Source organism: Bubalus kerabau, chromosome 3 (genome assembly GCF_029407905.1).
Source record: "Bubalus kerabau isolate K-KA32 ecotype Philippines breed swamp buffalo chromosome 3, PCC_UOA_SB_1v2, whole genome shotgun sequence".
In the NCBI taxonomy this organism is placed as follows: domain Eukaryota; kingdom Metazoa; phylum Chordata; class Mammalia; order Artiodactyla; family Bovidae; genus Bubalus; species Bubalus kerabau.
In genome coordinates this window covers 161,468,154-161,487,378 of record NC_073626.1, presented here as the reverse complement: position 1 = coordinate 161,487,378, position 19,225 = coordinate 161,468,154, and the positions used below count along the sequence as shown (strand labels likewise).

The window sequence follows — 19,225 nt, the reverse complement described above, 5'->3', positions numbered from 1 at the left end:
CTTGCCCACAGGGGCCCACTGGGGCCAATCTCCCCCCACCCCACCCCACACAGGGCCCACAGCACTCCTCTCCCCACCCCAGGGAATCCCGAGGGCTGGCCCCTCAGTCACAAAAGTCCAGGCCCACCTTCCCCTCTCTCAAGGGACTGTGACCCCACTAACACACACAGACACACACATACACACACATGACACAGCAGTCTGGCCAGCCCCATGGAATGGATGATCTCCCCGCCCACTCCCCGTACCCCCTCCCTCCCATTCCCCCCAAGGACTGGGGTGGGAGGCAGGGAAGGGAGAATCTCCCCTCCTTCTCTCAATCTTAGCCTGACCCCAGGTCTAGAGCTCACCTTGGGGCGGGGGGTTGGCGGTGACAATACACTTGAGCAGCACGTCCACCCCTGGGGCCACCACTGCATTTTGCAGGGGGATCTCAAACACAGGGGCCTCCAGGGGCTCTTCTCCAGCAGACACATAGGAGTCATCCGAAGACTCTGCAGGACACATGGACGAGAGGGTAAGGGGACATGTCCCTGTGGGAATGACTTGGGGGAGAGGGGGCAAACCCAGAGAGAGGGCCTTCTGGAAGGCAAGGGTTGGAGAGCAAAGGGTCTCTCTCCTGAACCTCCTGAGACAGGGAAGAAAGGAAAACAGAAGGGATTTCTCCAACAGAACAGGGTGGCGGGACTCTATGGTGGTTTGGCTGCTTAATTTCAGCCACAGTTAGGAGGCTGGTTTCTGGAGGACGACAGGGACTGCACTGTGCGTCTTTACACAAATCAGTCATCAGTGATCATAGATCAGGCCCTGTGCAAGGTGCTTTGAGGAGGACACGACTTCATAAGCTTCCAAACAGAGAACAAGCCAATAGCAACCCAAGACCTAAGCAATGCTAGTGTGACAGGGCGATGTGTGGTGAACTGTCAAACTAGTGATGCCACTGGATTAAAAAAGGGAGCAGCAGGTGCTTCCGGTAGCCATGAGAGGCCTCATGAAGATCAGCTTTGACTGTGTCCATTCACCAAACAGTAACACTGCACTTACTACTTACTCCGTATGGGTACCAGGGACACAATAAGAAATCAGAGGCAGTCCCTGCTTACAGAAGAGACCATACACACACAGGAAGAGAGCTCGTACACACGAAGAGACCATAAAACTCCACGGTCGTGACTCTCTCTGGGTATTTTCTAATTCTGACCTTCTATAAGCTAGATAACAGGCTTCCCAGGTGGCGATAGTGGTAAAGAATCCGCCTGCCAATGCAGGAGAACTAAAAGACGCCAGTTCAATCCCTGGGTTGGGAAGATTCCCTGGAGAAGAAAATGGCAACCCACTTCAGTATTCTTGCCTGGAAGATCCCATGGACAGAGAAGCCTGGGCAGGCTACAGTCCATGGGGTTGCAAAGAGTTGGACACGACTAAAGTGACTTAACACAACCCATGAGCTAGATAACGCACAGTGTCTGTAGCCAAAACAGCCATGAAGATGTTATGCTGTTCTCTAGGTACAAAACCTTGGACAAATTAGATAATCTCTGCGCCTCAGTTTTATCTGTAAAATGGAGCTGATAAATAACACCCAACATCCTATAGAACTGGCATATAGATTAAAATAAAGTAACACACCCAGTTAACACAACACCTGGAACATGGCTGTGGACACTCAATAACGTGGCTAGTAGGACGATGAATAGGCACCTAGTCATCTCTAAAGATTTTGAGACAGTACTACTAAAATGAAGAATAATGTGATGAAAAAAGGGGGGGGAGGAGTGCTAAGTGCACTGAGAGAGACATCGACAGTGTCCTAAGAGCAGGGGGTTGGCATATCTGGCCTGGAAAAACAGCAGAGGCAGGAGTGAGCTGAGGATGGCTCCTCAGTCTCGCACCAGAAGTGGCCCCAAGTTGATGTTCAGTTGAGCAGAGTTAGGGGCAGAGGCATTTGGGGTACTGGCCACCATCCACAGGAGTGTGCGACAACACACTGGTTGGCATGTGATCACAGTCAGCTCAGCCACGCAGGGACTCCAAAGATAGGAGGGATGAGGCTAGAAGGGAGGCTGGGTGAGATCTTAGTAGCCCTGATGGGTCAGGTGATGTGTGGGGATGAGAAGATCAGTACTGAGAACTGGCTGGCCCTAAGCTCAACAGTAAGAGGGACATGATCAATTACTTATTGAGATGGCCTTTGGTCTCTTCCCCCACAGACCAGTGGGGATGTGGAGGGTTTCCCCCCACCATTAGATCCTTGACCCAACAGCCCAGCAGGCCACTGGACCCAAGGGACGTTATAGAAGGCATTGGACATGGGATCTTTGCTCACAGCTCCGCTCCGCCCAGCCTCCATCAAAACATTCTCACACTCTCACCATCGGACAGGTCATATACAAGGGCCTTCAACAATCCTTCACTCAAACTGGAAGCTGGGACCATGCCTTTCCTCTGAAACCGCACCCTCGCAACTGCCTAGCAGTCTCGCTCTTTCCAGACATGCTCCCACCCAGGTCTCAGCACCTTCTCTACCCTCCCCGAGGCCTTACCGAGCTCAGGCGAGGTGGGCCGCGCCCGGCGACCTCTGCCCTGGCTGCGGGCCCCTCGGCGGTCCCAGGCCCCCCAAGGACCGTCCTCCTCTGGCCCTCGGCGCAGCCTCTTCTCGGCCTCGGGTCCCGCCCTATTCTTCTCCAAGGTCTGGGGCACAGCAGCGCCCTCCTGGCCCGGCGTGGCCCAGGGCAGGAAGCGCACGGCCTGCGGCGGGGGCTCCCGTTTCCGACCCGGGGGAGCTTTCGTCCTGGTCTCGGGGGGCTCGGAGGTGGGGGGCGGCACCGGGCTCCGGCACTCCTGGATGGCTCTGCTCCGGGTCAGCGGGAACTGGTCCCGGCGCCTAACCTCCTGCTGCGGGCCTTCCCCCGGCTCCGTCCTGCCCGCTGGCCCACGGCCCCGGGGCCTCCCTGGCTCATCCCCGGGCTTTTCCGCGACGCTCGCAGGGGGCGGCTGGGCGGCGGCGGGGCTCAAGGCCCGCGGGGTCTTGGGGGTGGAGGGCTGGGAGAAGAGCGGCAGCTCGCCGGGCTCTCGGGGGGACGGGGCGCGCTGCAGCGTGGCCCGCAGGGACTCGTGAGAGCGCACCAGCTCCTCCCGCGACGTGGAGCGGCGGATGCGGCCCAGCTCCTGGGCGAAGCGCAGCTCGAGGTCGGACGCAGAGCTGCGCTGACGCGTGCGCTCGTCCAGCGAGGCCGCCTTCTGCTGGAATAGGCGGCGCCGCTCGGCCACGCTGCCCGCCGGGGACCGCAGCTCCTCTTGCGAGGCCCTGGGCGTGCCCCACGGCCCGCCGCCCTCGGACTTGGGCTGCTCCAGCGAACGGGCCTTGCGCAGGGGCACCCAGGGCCGCAGGGGCGCCGGCGGCGAGTCGCTGCGCTCCAGGCTGCGCCGGCGCTCCTCGAAGAACTGCAGCTTGTCCAGGATGCGGGAGCCAGCGCGCACCAGCCTCGGGGAGCGGCCCAGCGCCGACTGGCGGCCCGAGGCCTCACTCAGGGGCGTCTGAGGCCGGGACTCCGCCGTGCCCGCTAGCGAGGGCCCGGACGACTTGGACTTTTTCCCTCGCTTCTCTTCGGCGGTGGCGTCCTCGGGCGGCACCGGCTCCCGAGAGCGCCGGTGCGGCGGCGTGGGGGTGGCCAGGGGCTGGCCGCCGGATCCCGGCGGGGGCCGCTTACCCACCCGAGGGGACGGTGGGGGCAGCAGCGCGGATTTGGAGGGGGGCGGCAGGGCTGGGCGACGGGGGGCTTCGCTGGCGGGCTGAGGCTGAAGGTCAGGTTCCTCCTTGTGCAGTCCGCTCTGAGGGACACTGCTGCGGGACCAAGACGAAGAGGGGCAGGAGATTCAGGGGGCCTCCCCTCCCAGACCTTCGGGTCGTGACAGGAATCAGGCGGTGGGCATGCTGGGAAGGCTTGGGGGTGACATCGGCCAGCCCCTCCTCCGCCCCCCCACCCGCCAAGAGGAAGGCACAGCCAGAGCAGGTGCTGGGGAGAGGCTGGCGGCTCTGGCCCCGGAAGATTGGGCTGGTGGCTGGGTCCAGGAACAGACTCAGTCCCAGGGGCTCTGGCCAGCCCCCTCTCCCCAGCCCCAGAAGCTGGGAAACAGCACAAACAGAAACTGAGTGGTGGGGGGGCGGGGGGAAAGGATGAGGCTGAAGACCCAAAAGATGAAGTGGGCAGGGAAGGCGGAGGGTGGGATGGGGCGGGGCCCTCTCAGGAATTCAGCCTCCCACTCATTCCTGCCCCCAGCTGGCCCCCACAGCCCTGCCCTTCCTCAGCAGTGCATACCCCTTCACTGTGCCCCAGGAAGAACAGGCACACGCCTTCCAGGAGCAATACCCTCATCCCTGGGATTGCCTAACAGCTCCTCAGACCTGAGCCCCCACTGTGCTGACAGCAGGTGACAGCTGAGGTCCCTGGAGTGGGAGACGAGGGTAGCCAGGTTCCCGTGCCTTTGATTAATCTGCCCCCAGTACAAGGCCTCTGACTTTGTCCTGCCCCTGGGAAAGTTACCTTGAGTCCTTGGAAACCACCCCCTGAGAAACACAGAAGCTCCCCAAAGGGGTATGCTCAGGAATAACTCAGCTCCAAAATAACTACTGTGTGGGCCTGAACAGTGGGTGTGGGAGAAGAGGAGGAAGGAAGGAGCTGGGCAGCCCCAGACTGCCCCTCTCACCTCCAGAACTTTGATGCCCAAGAGCTGGGCCTCAGTTTCCCCCATCTGGACTCTTGGGGGCACACCAAACATAGAGATTAGCAAGAAAAGGAATCGAAGATATTAGCATCCTACCTAACACATTAGAGAGAGCTTAATAAAAACTTATGAAATGGCTCATTGAGTACTTATTGTGTGTCAAGCATGTACTGAATGCTTAAAATGCATTGAGTCATTTAATCCTCACAACAATCCTTTGCAACAAGGACTGTTATTATCTCCATTTACAGATGAAGAAAGTGAGGTTTAGAGAGGTGAGGTGCCTTACCAAGGTAACACAGCTAGGAAATAGTTGGTGCTAGATTGAAACCCCAGTAGTCTGGCTTCTAAGCCCTTGTTCCCTCCGATATGTCTGGGATTCTGGGGGCACAGAGACGGGAGAAATAGTATGGTATTGGCCATGAGCATAAATTCTCCAGCGCCTTAGTGTCAGGCTACCTGGGTCAGCCGCCTACACAGCAAACCTCACCTCCAACAGGGTGTGGGGTGGGGGTGGGGGCATGCAATCTAGAGTGCCCTAGGGAGAAAAACCTCAACAAGCCACCTGCAGGGAGGCAGAGTCTACTCTGGGGGAGGGACAGCAGAGTCCCTGAGGAACGGCCTCTGGGAACTGGGTGAGGCAGGGAGAGAAATTGGGGACAGCAGAGGAGATCTCTTGCTGGCAGTTTCAAGCTCCAGGCCAGCCTGTGTACCACAGACATCACTAAGGAAATGGGTTCCTCCGAAGTTGCCATAGCAACTCCAGGCTCCGGCTGGGGCCTGGCAAAGAAAGGCAGGGAAGGAAAAGGCAAGTCCAGGGCATGGGAGCGCCTGGTTAATGCCAGCCAGATAAAGCAAGGGCGCCTCCTCTGCACCTGCCCCCAGACCTCTTCCCTGCCTACCGCCAGCCACCTCAGCCACCCGCAAAAAATGCCTCCCCCCACCAGGCCCTTTCTTTCTCCTCCATGGTGGTACCTCCCCCACACACACCCATACCCATCACAAATCAGGCCCCCCTCAGCTCCCCAAATGCCCCCTGATAACCTCTCTCATCAGCCACTCCTCTCTTCTACCATAGCACTCTCTTCTGTATCTGCCAGTTCCACATCTCCAAAACCCAAAACCGGCTCCAACATCTCACTCCAACACCTCCGCTCCTCACCGTAGCCTCCCAGGACCACCTTCAACCCCACCCTGAGGCGTCTCCCACATGGGGTCCTCACATGCCCCCACCTCCATCACTCCGAGCCCTCTGCCTCCAGCCTAGCCCCCCCAACCCCCAGTCTCCATCCCACCCTGCCTCAGCCCCCTGCGGCCCACACACTTCACATGCCCCTGCTCTCCCAGGCCCCTGGCCCCAACAACCCCCTGACCACCTCGCTCTCTTCTGTCTCCTGGTTGTGCTCTCGCTCGCTCCCTCCTGCTCTCCCGGGAGCTGCCGTGCAGAAAGGTTCCGTTCCTCCCAGAAAAAGGCCCACATGGGAACAGGAATGTGCAGAGATGAAAAGGCAGCAGCTGCTGAGACAGCAGGCACGGAGGGGGCCCCTGAGGGGTGGGGGGAGTGGGGATCCTGGGGACAACTGGAGCCTGAATGGGCGAGGCAGGAGAGGGCCCCCGGGAGAGTGGAGATCTTGCAGGAGACAAGGAAGAGAGAGAGGGGTCCACGAGACCATGGAGATGGCACAGTGAGCCAGGACAGGTGGGAGCAGGAGCATGTGGGTGGTGATGGAACAGGAGGAGGATGGAGCCGTGTAGGAAGACAGAGTGGGCAGCTGGGGCCAGGAGAGGAAGCAATGGTGGGGGGGTGGAGAAGTGCACAGAGGGATGGATGGTGCAGGGGACGTGGGGTGTGGAGGCTAATGGACGGTGAGGGGCAGTGCGGGACGGCATGGTGAGGTGGGACAGTGAAGGGCCCAGGTAAGGCCGTTACTTACACGTGGATCGAGAGCGCCCGTCCTCTGTACAGGCTGAATGCGCTGCCGTACAGGTCACTGGCCACCGAAAGGCTATCCTCTGACCCCCAGCTTGCGCCCACCAGATTAGCTCGAGACGCCCGTACCAGCGGCTCCACCCCCAGGTGCCGTGGCCCGGCCCCGGTTGCCTGTGCTTGCCTTGGGCTGCCCGGGAGGCGGCGGGTGCCAGCCCTGCTGCCCGCTTCCTGCTCCAGGACCGTCTGCCCGCTGCCCCACCAGCTCACTTGCTCCTCTGAGGTGCCTGTCATGGAGGTCGGGGGCGTGTCCAGGGAGGTGCCCACCAGGGTATCAGAGCCCCCTAGAGAGAGGAACACAGTGAAGCCAGGCACCTTTGGAGGGAAGGCCACCTGCTGGCTCTGTGTGCACCCCAGAGAGCTCACCCGTGGGGGTGCTGAAGGCCCCATCATCCCGAAGCTCCAGGCGCTGGGTCCCCTGCCCGTCGCTGATGTCATCCTCGCCTGTCTCCGAGTCTGGAGGAGAAAGGGTCTGTGTGGGCAGGGCTCTCCTCCCCCTGACTCCGACTCTTCCCTCCTGCCTCCCCTGCAGAAGGCTCCACATCGCCATCAGGTCTTCCATCATCTATCTTTTCTCCCCTTAGCTCCCCACATTCCGCTGCCCATCCTGGGAGCCTCGGGGTCACCCCTCCCATGCCGGTCCTCTGGCTCCTCACCCCTGCCTCCGTGGTAGTGCCCTCAAAGCTACCTGCAGTCTCCCCACCCGGCCACTTGATGGACTGCAGGGCTGTAGCCCCTCCCCCTCCTCTCTGCCAGTGATAACTTAAGTTCCCGCACAGCCCCCCAAATAACAAGATCCTACGTTTCAAGGCTCTAAAGTCTGGGTTCCGGTACCCAGGAACAAAGGGGAGTCACCTCAGAGTCGTACTGTCAGAGCACTCAACCAACCGCAGGGCCAGCCTGTCCTCCACCCCAAACCAGCTGGAACACATCAGGGTGCAGCTGAGGCAGGGTGAGGAGAGGCCGGGGTTGGGCAGGGAAGCAGGGGAGTGGAGGGCCAGGGCAGGAGCCAGTTTCCTACCGTAACTTTGCTTTCTGCAGGAGCGGAAAACTTCGCTTCCATAGGAGCAGCAGGAGAGAGACATGGACAGACTGTTATCAGAGCGTTTGTGGGGTAGGGCATGGTGGACAGGCAGGACAGAGGGGCCATCAGGGTACCCGGTGCCCTAAGATGCCCTGTGGGGATGGGAGTTGGGAGAGGGAGACACCTGGGATGAGCAAAGCACCTCTCATTCGCTGATTGCCTGCCGGCCCCAGTGGGCCCAGCACTGGGGAGCCAGTGTGCTTTGGGAGATTCTTCCAATGACCACAGTGATTCTGCACCTTCGCACTTTCACTGGTGCTCCCACTGGCCACACACACACACACACACACACGTACACACACATACACCCACTTGTACTCAGCCCAGCCACAGACCCAGGCCCCCCATTAGGGGTCAGGCCCACCTTCTGGTACAATATCTGCATTGTGCTTTGACCTCTCAAAAGAACTTCTCCATCTGTTTGGCATCATGACGTGACCTGCACCCTCTTCCCAAACCCTCTCTGCTACTGCTGAATGGTACTCAAAAATGTGGTCAGGCTAGGAGCAAAGTTTCTTGGGCATGTTTCTTTTAACTTTCTCAGATTCTATCAGGTTCTGTGCCTCAGTTTCTCCCTGAGTGCCATGACAAGCAGGAGCCACGTGCTGGTTGTAGAAGCATGGCACTTAACTCATCCCCACCTGGCCCACAGATGAAGAATAATAAGTCCGGGACCCATTAGGGGGTGTGCCAGCTAACCCCAACCCCTATTGCTAGGTCCTTTCTCAGCTGCAAGAGGCTTTCTTGGGTGGGTGGGTAGGTGGTTAAGCAGGTAGGTGGGTGGGGGAATATGGGGGTCCTGTATCTCATGGGCCGTCTTCAGGCCTGGGTGCCTCATGAAGGGACATGGACCAAGAGGAGGAGTGTGCACGGGCTAGAGCAGGCAGCTCACGGTCCACGCACCATGGGTGAGTCGGCCAAAGGCCCGGCGGGAGTGGCCGGTTTTCTGAAAGAGAAAAGACAGAATGAGGAGTTGAGGGGGAGGCTCGCTCCTGATGCTCCGACCTTCCTATACCTCTTGTCCAAAGCTCTATATCAATCAGAAACTTGGCCCAGGGACCACTGGGGGCAGGGCAAGCGGAAGGGACCCCGGCAGCTAGCTTCCCCTAAAGGGAATAAATATCTCCAGTTTTCCTTGCTTGTCAGCCCTCCCCCTGGAGCTCCCGCGAGGCTCTGGGGAGGAGCTGGGGAGGAAGAAGGGTGGACTAAGGGTCAAACGCTGGTCAGAGGACTGGGGACCTGAGCGACACTCCCAGAGATAGGCTGACAGATGTGAAGGAAGAAATTTGAGGGGGGGGGGGGCATGCTTGGATGACTGGGAGATGGAAGGACAAGGACACAGATTCCTGCTGGGGGCGGGGGGGTGGAGGGGGAGGACAGACACCCCTGAGATAGGTGTCAAGAGGGCAGGAGGGTGATGCGGGGGCAGAGGGCAAGGTCCTCCAAACGACGGGAGCCTCAGGAAAGCAAGAAGGAGGCCCGGGTCCACGGAGGACAGGGCAGGGCTAGTGGAATGCACTGAGCTCAGCGCGGATCCCTGCGCCGTTGCTTCCAGGAGCCCCGGAAGATGGAAGGCACCGGAGTTGGGGGCTGGGGAGAGCCAGCCAGGGGCACGGAGGGGTTGGACAGAGGCAAGAGGTGATACAGAAGCCCGTGGGCGCTCCACGCAGAGGGTGGCTGCGGGGGCCTCCCCGGGGGTCGCGGCGATCGCGGGTGCTGGGGGTTGGGGGGGCGGGGGCTCTGCCCTTGGGCGCGGGGAGGGGCCTGACGTAGGCCAGGGAGCCCCCTGGAGCGCGCCCTGCCCGCCGCCTCGGCCGCCGGGGTGGGGCAGACTCGGCTCCGGCGCCCCCTCCCCCGGGCCCCGCCGCGGCGACCCGCCCTCCCTCCGGGGCGCCCAGCCCTTCCTGCCCCCTCCCGGCGCCGCCCGCCCCCGGAGCCCTCACCTGGAAACGCTTCTTCACCCACAGCTTCTTCATGGCGGGGGAGGGGGCCGGGCCGGCGGCCGGGCGAGGAGGGGACGGGCGGGGGCGGGGCGGAGTCGGAGGCGGGGCCGGGGGCGAGGCGGGGAGCTGGCGGGGGCCGGCGCCGGTGGCGGAAGGAGCCTCGGGGCCGCCGGAGCCCGGGCGGGGGGAAGACGGCGGCGGCGGCGGCGGCGGCGGCGGAGGCCGGAGCCCGCCCTTACCCCGCCAGCCCGCACCCCCCTAGGAGCCCCTTCCCTCGCCGGCTGCCCTGCGTCCCCGGGGGCGGCGATCACCTGCCTCGCGGCTCCCCCACCCTGCATCGGCCTCCTAGGTCCTGGGCACATGGGGAAACTGAGGCACAGAAAAGAGTGCAGTGGCCCCTAGGAGAGTTCGGGCCACTAGCTCATTGGCTGCCCAGCGCGGCGTCCACACCGCCCCTCCCCCCCGCCACCCGCGGGGCCGCTCCAGAAGGTCAGCCGCATCTCCACTGGCTCACTCCACAAACATGCGCGCGCGTCCGCCTTGCCAGGCAGTACCCGACACATCGCAGGGCCGCGGCGCCGGGCGGGGGCGCCCGGAGCATACACAGGGCATGGGTCCTCCTAGTGACCTGGACCCAGAACGCGAACCCCTTCAGGCTGCTAAGGAAGGTCAGAGAAGGCCCTCAAGTTCCCTGATTGTAGGTCCTCTGTCCTTGCACCCTGGCATACACACACACACACACACACACACACACACACACACAGGAGCTAAGGTTCCCAGCGATTTTCCTGTTATTCACAAATATACCCCAATTTCTCGTTCATGGGTGAGCACACATCAAATTTTCTTTATCCTCCTGGCATTTGGCACCATGAATGTTTTGCTTGCACAAAACGCTACCCCACCCCCCCACACACAATCATTATAACTAAGTTTCCTAAACATTTATTAAGTGCCAGGCACTTTATCAGGGCTTCCTTGGTGGCTCAGATGGTAAAGAATCTGCCTGCGATGCAGGAGAATTGGGTTCGATCCCTGGGTCGGAAGATACCCTGGAGAAGGGATTAGCAACCCACTTCAGTATTCTTGCCTGGTAAACCCCGTGGACAGAGGAGCCTGGAGGGCTACAGTCCATGGGGTCGCAAAGAGTCAGACATGACTGAGCAACTTCAGGCACTTTATAATCGTTACCTCACTGACAACAACTCTGTGAGTTTGAAACTCTTAAGAACATGTAACTGACTCCATTTAATCAACAAGTGACTAAGGCTCAGACAAGTCCTATCACTTAGCCAAAGCCACACAGGGTCTGTGCCTCCACGATTGCCCAGATCCGAATTCCCACCCCAGTACACACAAGTAGTGCCAATCCTGGTTGCTGAGATGTGACTACAAAGTCATTATCATTAACACTGACAGCATGCCTAGCACATACGGAGCAATGGCCTAGGCACTTTATACAAATAAACTCAATCTGTACACAGAGGCACAGAGAGGTTACTTGCCCAAGGTCACAGAGCCTGTAGTTGGGATCCAGGGATTCTCACCCAGGCACCATGACTGAGTTACTGAGCATCATGCCATAAAACCTCATATGCTGATTGGTTAGGAGGACCCCTAACTTTTTTTCTTTAAAGCATGGGTCCAAAATAAATACTGAGCCAACTGATGAGTTTTGTTCAGCCTGTACAATATTTTAAGCGGGGCAAGCCTGCTCAAATTCAACTGCTGACAAGACCACCTCTCTCCTTTTCAGTTTCTACTTGACTCCTGAAGTTGTTTGAGTTGTATGGCTCTTTATTTTAAAGTTTTAGGTCATGCCTTATACGTTCTGAGTGCCTGCAGGTGGTCCTGTTACCCAGACCCCCAGAAGCAGAGGTTGCACCTACAGACACACACACAGGACATGCAATGAGAAGGGACACATGTATGTCTTTATCAATTCCAGCTAGAGGACTCGGGACACACATAGGCGATTTCCCTGCCCACCCCCAAACACACCCACTCACAGATGGGGGAGCTGAGTGAGGAGAGGGGGTAACTTGAGCCCCTGTTCCCCAGGAGAATCCGAGGGGCTGGCACATTCCGTAGCAAAAATAACCAATGGGCAGCAGGGGTGAGTGACGGGACAGCTGGGCCGAAGAGGGGCCCATGAGACTCTGTTCCTGCTCTGGGCTTGCACCGCTCACCCACACAGGCCAGCCTGGAGCATACTCTCAGGGTGGGCCTCCCCGAGCTAGCCCCTAAATGCCCCATTTTCTTCCAAGGCTTGGGCAGCTGGGCCACCCTGCCATTTCTCCAAACCAGACTTCCAACTTCTGCCCCGCAAGCAGGTCCCCTTAGCAGGTCCCTGCAAGCAGAGAAAAGCCACGCCTCGTCTCTCACAAAGAGCCTCCATTGAGCCAGATACCCACACCCCACTCTTTCCTGCCTTGTTCTAGTCTTCTCCCTTCCTTCCTCCTGCTCACCCTGCTCTGATTTTCTGACATACTATATAATTTTCATATAGTTATGATTTTTGCATGCATAATGTGTTCCCTCCCTGGAATGTCATCTCTAAGAGGACAGGGATTTTGATCTTTCCCCCTCCCCTGACTTATAAATCTCAAGCATCTAGCACAGTGACGGGCACTTGGTGGGCACTCCGTACACGTGGCACATGGGTGGGGGCACAGAGCTGCTGGTAGTGAGGATGGGGGTGGGGGGATGGGGACTATGAGTCTTGCTGGAGCAGGTCATTCTCCAGCCTTCCTCCCATCTCTGTTCTGACCCAGACCCTTTTCTAGAAACTGGAGACGTGACCATCTTGTTTCCACCCAGGATCTTCCTGGGAGGGCTACCCTCACTTTAGGAAAGTTCTCTTGTTGTGGGCTTTGGCTGACTTTACAGCCTCTCTGTTCTTCTCTTTTTTCCCTTCCAGGGCTCCTCACTGCTCCTGATCTGGCCCCTCCTCCTCTCCCTAATTAGGACTTGGCATGAATGGAGGGGGCCACTCTCCATACCCATTCCCAACTCCATGCTGGTTTCCTCCTGGCTTTTCTTCCACACTGTCCACATTCTAGGTGAAAAAGATGATACTGCACCATCTAGCTGCAGGCAGCTCCTGCTGGAGTCCCCAACTTTTCTCTTGCTAAATCCCTTCTTCTCTCTAATCTCTCCTCTCCATGCCTTCAAGTCCCCTGCGTGGTTTACTACCATCTGTTGACTTTGGCCCTTCTGATTGGCACCAGGGTCCCCCAGGCCCTGGCTATGAGACTTCTGACTGCCAAACACGGTGAGCATTGTCAGCTTGCGCCTTCCCTTGGCTGTGCTCTCTCCTCCTTAACCCCCACCCTTCAGTATAGGCCTCCCTCTCCAGTCACACATGCCCCAAGCTTTGAGGGTGGCACTTGCCCTGATTACTTGACTGGCACATAGCTTCTCAGCCCATCCAAATGGGAGCCTGATGTTTTGACAGAGAAGAATGCCTGCCTATTTTGGAGATAGCAGAGGCTAGGGAGAGAGTGGAGATGCTGGCAGAAGGATACTTGGGGATACGGACAAGAGGGATACTTACAATGCTAGATCCTGGCCTCAGTCTCCCCACGCTTCTCTTTCTGAGGGCAGGCACTGTGGACCTAGACTCAGATCTGGGTCTGCCACCTCACTCACCAGGTGACGTTGGGTAAATTCCCTCTTTGAACCTCAGTTTTCTTCTATGTATAATGGTCATAACAGTAACCCGGAACTTAGAAGACTAAATACTGAAATGAGATAGGGTGCTTTACACATGTTAAATACTCTACAAGTATCCTGTATCTCTGCCATCGTCACTATTCCTAGTCTTTCCTCATTTCTATACCCCCAAATCCCACCCTCCTATTTCACATCCTTCAAATTCTCCAGCCTGCAGCCCTCTTGTCTTCTCAAGGCCCCAGCTTCCCCAACCATGCCAATATCCCTTTATCCCTGAGCTAACATCTTGGGCTTCAGAAGTGCCAGGAACCTTAGCATCACCCCGTCTTGCCGAGCCAGATGGCAATCCCAGCCAGGAAACTGCCTGCTTCTCTCTGCAGCCAGATCCTGGCTGGACTTCCTCGAGAACCCTGAAGTCCTCCTGCTATTGATCCCAACCAAGAAAGTTTTCCATGAGGAAGTCTGAGCGATGCTGAGCTGCTTGCCCAACTGACCTTGATGGAGACCTCTCACTGGGCAGGGACTGGTAGAGGGTGGGCAGTAGGAAGAGGAGGAAGCCAGACTCAGCCAACATCACCAAAGCAAAGCCCCTCCCTCGCCAATCAGGTGGGAGGGGCATAGTAGTCAAGCATGTGGTTTTTGGCAGTGGGACAGACCCAGGCTTCCATCCCTGCCTTGCCACCTCCTATCAGTACAACCAAGGTGCTTCATTTAATCCCTCTGGGCCTCAGGTTCCCTAGGGTTGCTGTGGGACTTAAATGATATATCAAAGGGTACGATAGCATATTGCCTGCCACACAGCAGCATAGTGGCTATTCATACTATTAAAAATTGCTACTAAGACTTATTACCAATGAATCATAATTGCAAAGCTGCTATTGGGGCAAAGCTTCTACCAGTATGAAAAAGTTCTCAGATGTGACTTGCTGCAGCCCCTCTTCTTGTTTTGACATGAGTGGCAAAAGGTCTCCAATTTAGTCCCCCAGCACCCAGGATCCTTTCCTCACCCCAGCCTTTCAAACATGCTGTTCCATTACAGCAGCCTGCAGACAGGCCTCTGGCCTCCGGGCCTCAGGCTAGGTTTGCCCAACCAGGGCTCAGCTCTGCTGACCCTGCCACCTGGATTCCAGAGGGGCTGGGGGGCTCTAGCATCCTGTCACCCTTCCCACTCTGGGGGACCAGGGCAGGCAAAGAGGTTCTCATCTTCAGAAAGGCCCTCCATACAACAGACAGCTCCTTCTCCCTTTTCTCTCTCCTCCCTCCAGAACTTAAGAGGTAAAAAGGCCCCAAGAGCCCAAACTGAGAGGACTGGGTTCTGAGATCTGGGATGGGCATAACTAGCTGTTTGTCTTTAAGCAGACAGCTAGTCGTGGCCTCCCCCTCTGCTCTGGACCACAGCATCCTCACCCTTAAAGCTGCAGCCTGTGGACCTGAAGTTCTCTGTGGTCCTTTCTGACTCTAAACAAACATAATGACACCAGGATCCTTCTCAGCACTTCTTCTCTGTCCCGTATCTCTCTCCTCCAAGTTGTGTTCTCATCAACCTATCGATTGTGCCTTTATTTATGTTCTGTTTTCAGCCCCCTTTGCCCCTGAACAAAGGCCCCCAAGGAGTCCCATCGTCCCCCAGCTCAGAGTTCTGCCAGGATGAGCCCCAGCCCCTGACCCCAGAGCAGGTGCGAGGAAAGCCTGTACCTGGCCAGGTGTGAAGCCAACCAAGACAAGCCAGCCTCGGCCCTCTCGGTCATTGAAGAGGAAGGTGGGCAGGGCAGAGCTAGGCAGAGAGTGGAGATGCTGGCAGAGGGAGGCCGAGCCTCTTTTCCAGCTCCCGACAGCTGCACCCCGCAGCCTTCTTTACCCTCCAGCTGCTGAGTTCCTTCAGGATGCTGGAGCTGTGCAGCTCGCTATACCCAGGGAGCACGGTATGCCTCCTCCTCAGCCCCTCAGCATGTCCCCCTACATGACACTACCCAGCTGGAGTGAGAATTCCCTCTTGAACCAGGACAAACTCATGATCTCCAAGCTCTTTGCCATCTCCCCCAATTGCAGCTTTCTTCCTCAGAATTCTATTGCTTAAGACTCAGTCTGCTGAGATTCTGTCTTCAGCCTAGAGAAGAACTGGTTTAGGGGCTGAGGAAGTCAAAAAGGAAGCCGAAAACACTGACCTAAGGAGATTCGGCCCTGGCCTGCACCCACACCAGCCCCAGCAGGACTCTGAGCACAGGGCTCAGTCTTATGCCCCTTCCCTTCCACCTAGGACAATCACCCACCCCTTCAGACACACAGGCAGGGCCATGCCCCCTTCCATGCCCTCTGAACCTCGGGGAGACATGGCCCATGCACTTCCCATACCAATTCCACAAGCCCCTCATCTGCTGGCACCACCAGACGCCTGCACTGCCCGCCCATGCACATGCACACGGCGGGCTTGCGTGTGGATTCTCAGGCACTCCCCTCCATATGTGCTGGGAACCCCCAACCCAGGCTCTGCCTCCTGCTGCTCTGCACCCTGTCCTGCTGCTCTGCACCCTATCCGTACTTGTCCACCCACTGGCCCCTTCCAACCTGCCTAGTGCTGACCACACAAACCTGGCCTGGCAATGGACTATGAGGAGTTCTGACCCATCCCCTCAACACCACAGCCAGATCAGGGGAGCCCACCTCCTCCTTCAGACATGCAGGCATGTCTGAAGAGGTGGATTCCGAGTCTAAATTATCAGAGCCGGTGAAAACAGTTTCCCCAGGAGGCCCCTCTCTACAGGGAAACTAGGAGGGTTCCTACTATGCAATGCGCAGAGAGGCCTGAGTGGGGCTCAGGCTTGGCTTACCAAACGCTGACCCTTAACCTCTGACCTTCCTGTGGGGAGCCTCTCTACCTTGACACCCGCTTTCCCTGCACTTTCCTCTTGACGGGCACTCCTGGGTCAGCACATCTGAGAAGCCAGAGCACCCTGAAAAAGGCTGGATGAACAGATGCCTCCACCGAGCTAGCGGCGGCCCGGGTAACCTTCTCTACCTGTGAGCACCCCCATCCCCCCGGCTTGGCCCCCACCTCCCCATTACCTCCGACCTCCAGCACGGTGAGAACCGCCTCGCAGGAGGCCTGGCCCCGCTCGTTCTGGGCCCTGCAGCTATACACGCCGGCATCCCGCGGCCCGCAGCTTCGCAGCCACAGGCAGCTGGGCTCAGGGGCCGGCGGGGGCAAGCGCTGCCCATCCCGGAACCAGCTGAGGCTGGGCTGGGGCGTCCCGCTCACCACCACCCGCAGCCGCACGTCGCTGCCCGCAGACACCGCCGCGTCCTTCAGGGGCCGCAGGAAGACCGGCGCCCCGGCCACCGCGACCGCCGCCCCTCCGCCGGCCCCCACTTTGGCCCTCTTCGGGGGCACCCCGGGGCTGGGGGGTGCCCTCGTGCCCGCGTCCTCGCCTCGCGTGCCCCGGGCTTTCTGCATGGCCTCTTCGAGTTGAGCTGGGGAGACGCCGGAACTGGACGGCCACGGGGGCACCAGGGGGATGTTGCCCTGGGAGATGAGTCCTGGGGGGCCGGCGCCTTGCCTTCCTGCCGCCCGCCCGCCTTCGGCCTGTGCTACCCAGAAGGTCACCAGGGCGGCCGCGGTTGCGCCTCGGGGGCTATTTTTAGGCCCCCCGGCTCGGGTTGCGAGGGAGCAGTGCAGGGAGGGGGCAGCAGAGGAGGGGACTTGGACTCGACTCTGCTTCTTCTCCCCCCGTAGGAGTCCCCGTCGCCCCCCTCCCTTGGCTTATACCGGTCCCTGAGGCCTTTTCCAAGCCCCCTACCCTGCGGTGTGCCCCGCCCCCCAGCCACCCACTCATGGAGTCGGATTACCCTTGGGCTAAATCCCATTTCCCTTCCTCCCTCCCACTGGGTCTCTGATTCCCAGCCTCACGCAGCTGGAGGAGAGAGAGAGAAGGTCCCGGGTGAGACCTCTGAGAGGCAGATGGGCAAGCAGGCCCAAGTGGAGGTGAGCAGAGGCTGGGGAGGAGGGACCAGTGGCTTCCCCCAGCCTCCATGACAGCCGTGGTGAACAGTAAGACCTGGAGCAGGGAGTCAGGTGGACCGCCCAGCTAGTCCCTGCCCTTACTTGCTGGATGACATCAAACCTCTCTCAACCTCCACATCCTCATTTGTAAGAACTCAGCCGTTGTACAGAGTTGCAACAGGCAGAGAAGAGTGGGAAGGAGGTTCCAGGCAGGGGGAATAGCCTGACCAAAATCAGAGCATGATGAAAGGAGATGATGTGTGCTAAGAATGAGAGGAGTCTGGGGAATTCCCTGGCTGTCCAGTGGTTAGAACTCCGCACTTTGATTGCCAAGCACACAGGGTTTGAGCTCTGGTAGGGGAAGGAAGATCTTACAAGCCACCCAAAGAAGCCAAAATGAGAATCAGAGGAGTCTGCAAGGATTGAACCCCAGTGGGCGAGGTGAGAGGTGGGTCCTGACAGGAGACCCTTTGCTCCCTAAGGTCTCTATCCTGATGGCCCTGGGGTGGGGGTGGGGGTGGGGGATGCAGGTAGGGCACTGCAGGGCATTAAGCAGTAGGATAATATGGTCAGAGCTGTTTTTTAGAAGGATCCCTCTGGCAGCCACAGTGGAGAGGGTGGATTTGAGATGGGAGACTTGGAAGCCAGTTAGAACCTGTGGTTCTTAAAGTATTATGTACTGTGCTAGGTCGCTTCCATCGTATCTGACTCTTTGCGACCCCATGGCCCGCCAGGCTCCCCTGTCCATGGGCCTCTGTTAAAAGCACAGCTTTCTGAGCTCCACTCCCAGAGGTGAAGGTAAAGTATGGGGCCCTGGGCGGGCCCCGGAATTGGCCCAGTGACTCTGATGCACCTGAGAACTGTACTTTGAGAAACGTCAAGCGAGGACATTATTGCTTTTAAAAGTCTAAGTGAGAGTTTTATGATGAGACGATCTGTGTCTTAACTCTGGTGGTAGTCGTGTGAATCTACACATGTAATAAAATTTCATAGAACCAAATACCTGCGTGCACACACACACACACACACAAATGAGAGCACAAACTGATAAAATCTGAAGAAGATGGTGGACTGTATCAATGTCAGTTTCCTAGCTGTGATACTGTACTAGAGTTATCTAAGATGTTACCATTCGAGGAAACCAGGTGACTGATACACAGGATCTCTCTGTACTGTTTCTTATAACTGCATGTGAACCTACAATGATCTCAAAATAAAAAGCTTAAAAAAAGTTTAGGTGAGAGAGCCAGACCTGACTTTGAGCCCTGAGGGATGAAGCTTGGGAAAAGCAGGGAGGAGCTGGGAGTCATTAGATGGAGAAAGTTATCCTTTTCCCTCCCTGCCAACCCTCCCCACCCCCGCTGTCATTCTGGGAGGCTAAGTGTGCTTGTGTCTATGTGTACACGGAGAGGGCAGAGAAGAAACCATGTAAACACTGGATTATGTCTACAGGGACGAGAGCCTTGAGGAATGAAATCTTTGGCTTTAGTTTACGTACATTAACGCTTACTTTTCGTGATGTGCAGTTCTGCTGGTTTTGACAAATGCGGACGACTGTGCACCTGGTTCCCCAGGACCGTACAGAACAGTCTCATCACCCTAAAGATGGGCCTGAGCGTCTCCTTCATAGTCAACCATGCCCTCTCCACCAACTCAGGCTACCACAGATGTTGAATTCTCAAACGTAAATTGAATTCTATAAAGTAAAAATGGGGAGGGGGGGAAGACATTGTAAGCACACGGAACACCAAGACTAAAAGAAAGATCTGAGACTATTTTTTAAAAACCAATAACCCCAAACTTCCTAGCACTAT

The 19,225-nt window shown here is 57.8% G+C and overlaps 1 protein-coding gene across 4 annotated transcripts in view; it reads right to left on the bottom strand.

Annotated features, from left to right (window-relative positions):
* Positions 1-17,086, bottom strand: part of SPEG (striated muscle enriched protein kinase) — a 58,776-nt gene extending 41,690 nt beyond the window's left edge. Inside the window, exons 1-7 of one of the 4 annotated variants that reach the window (XM_055573553.1) lie at positions 16,478-17,086; positions 8,700-8,742; positions 7,734-7,768; positions 7,079-7,168; positions 6,837-6,996; positions 2,544-3,844; positions 351-494 (exon numbers count right to left, since the gene is read on the bottom strand). In XM_055573553.1, coding sequence (XP_055429528.1) covers positions 351-494; positions 2,544-3,844; positions 6,837-6,996; positions 7,079-7,168; positions 7,734-7,768; positions 8,700-8,742; positions 16,478-16,865 — 2,161 coding nt within the window. In that variant the 5' untranslated portion in view covers positions 16,866-17,086. Of the gene's footprint in view, positions 1-350; positions 495-2,543; positions 3,845-6,659; positions 6,997-7,078; positions 7,169-7,733; positions 7,769-8,699; positions 8,743-16,477 lie in introns of all 4 variants that reach the window. The other 3 variants (XM_055573551.1, XM_055573550.1, XM_055573548.1) reach the window with 3 other exon arrangements.
* Positions 17,087-19,225: the final 2,139 nt, after the last annotated feature.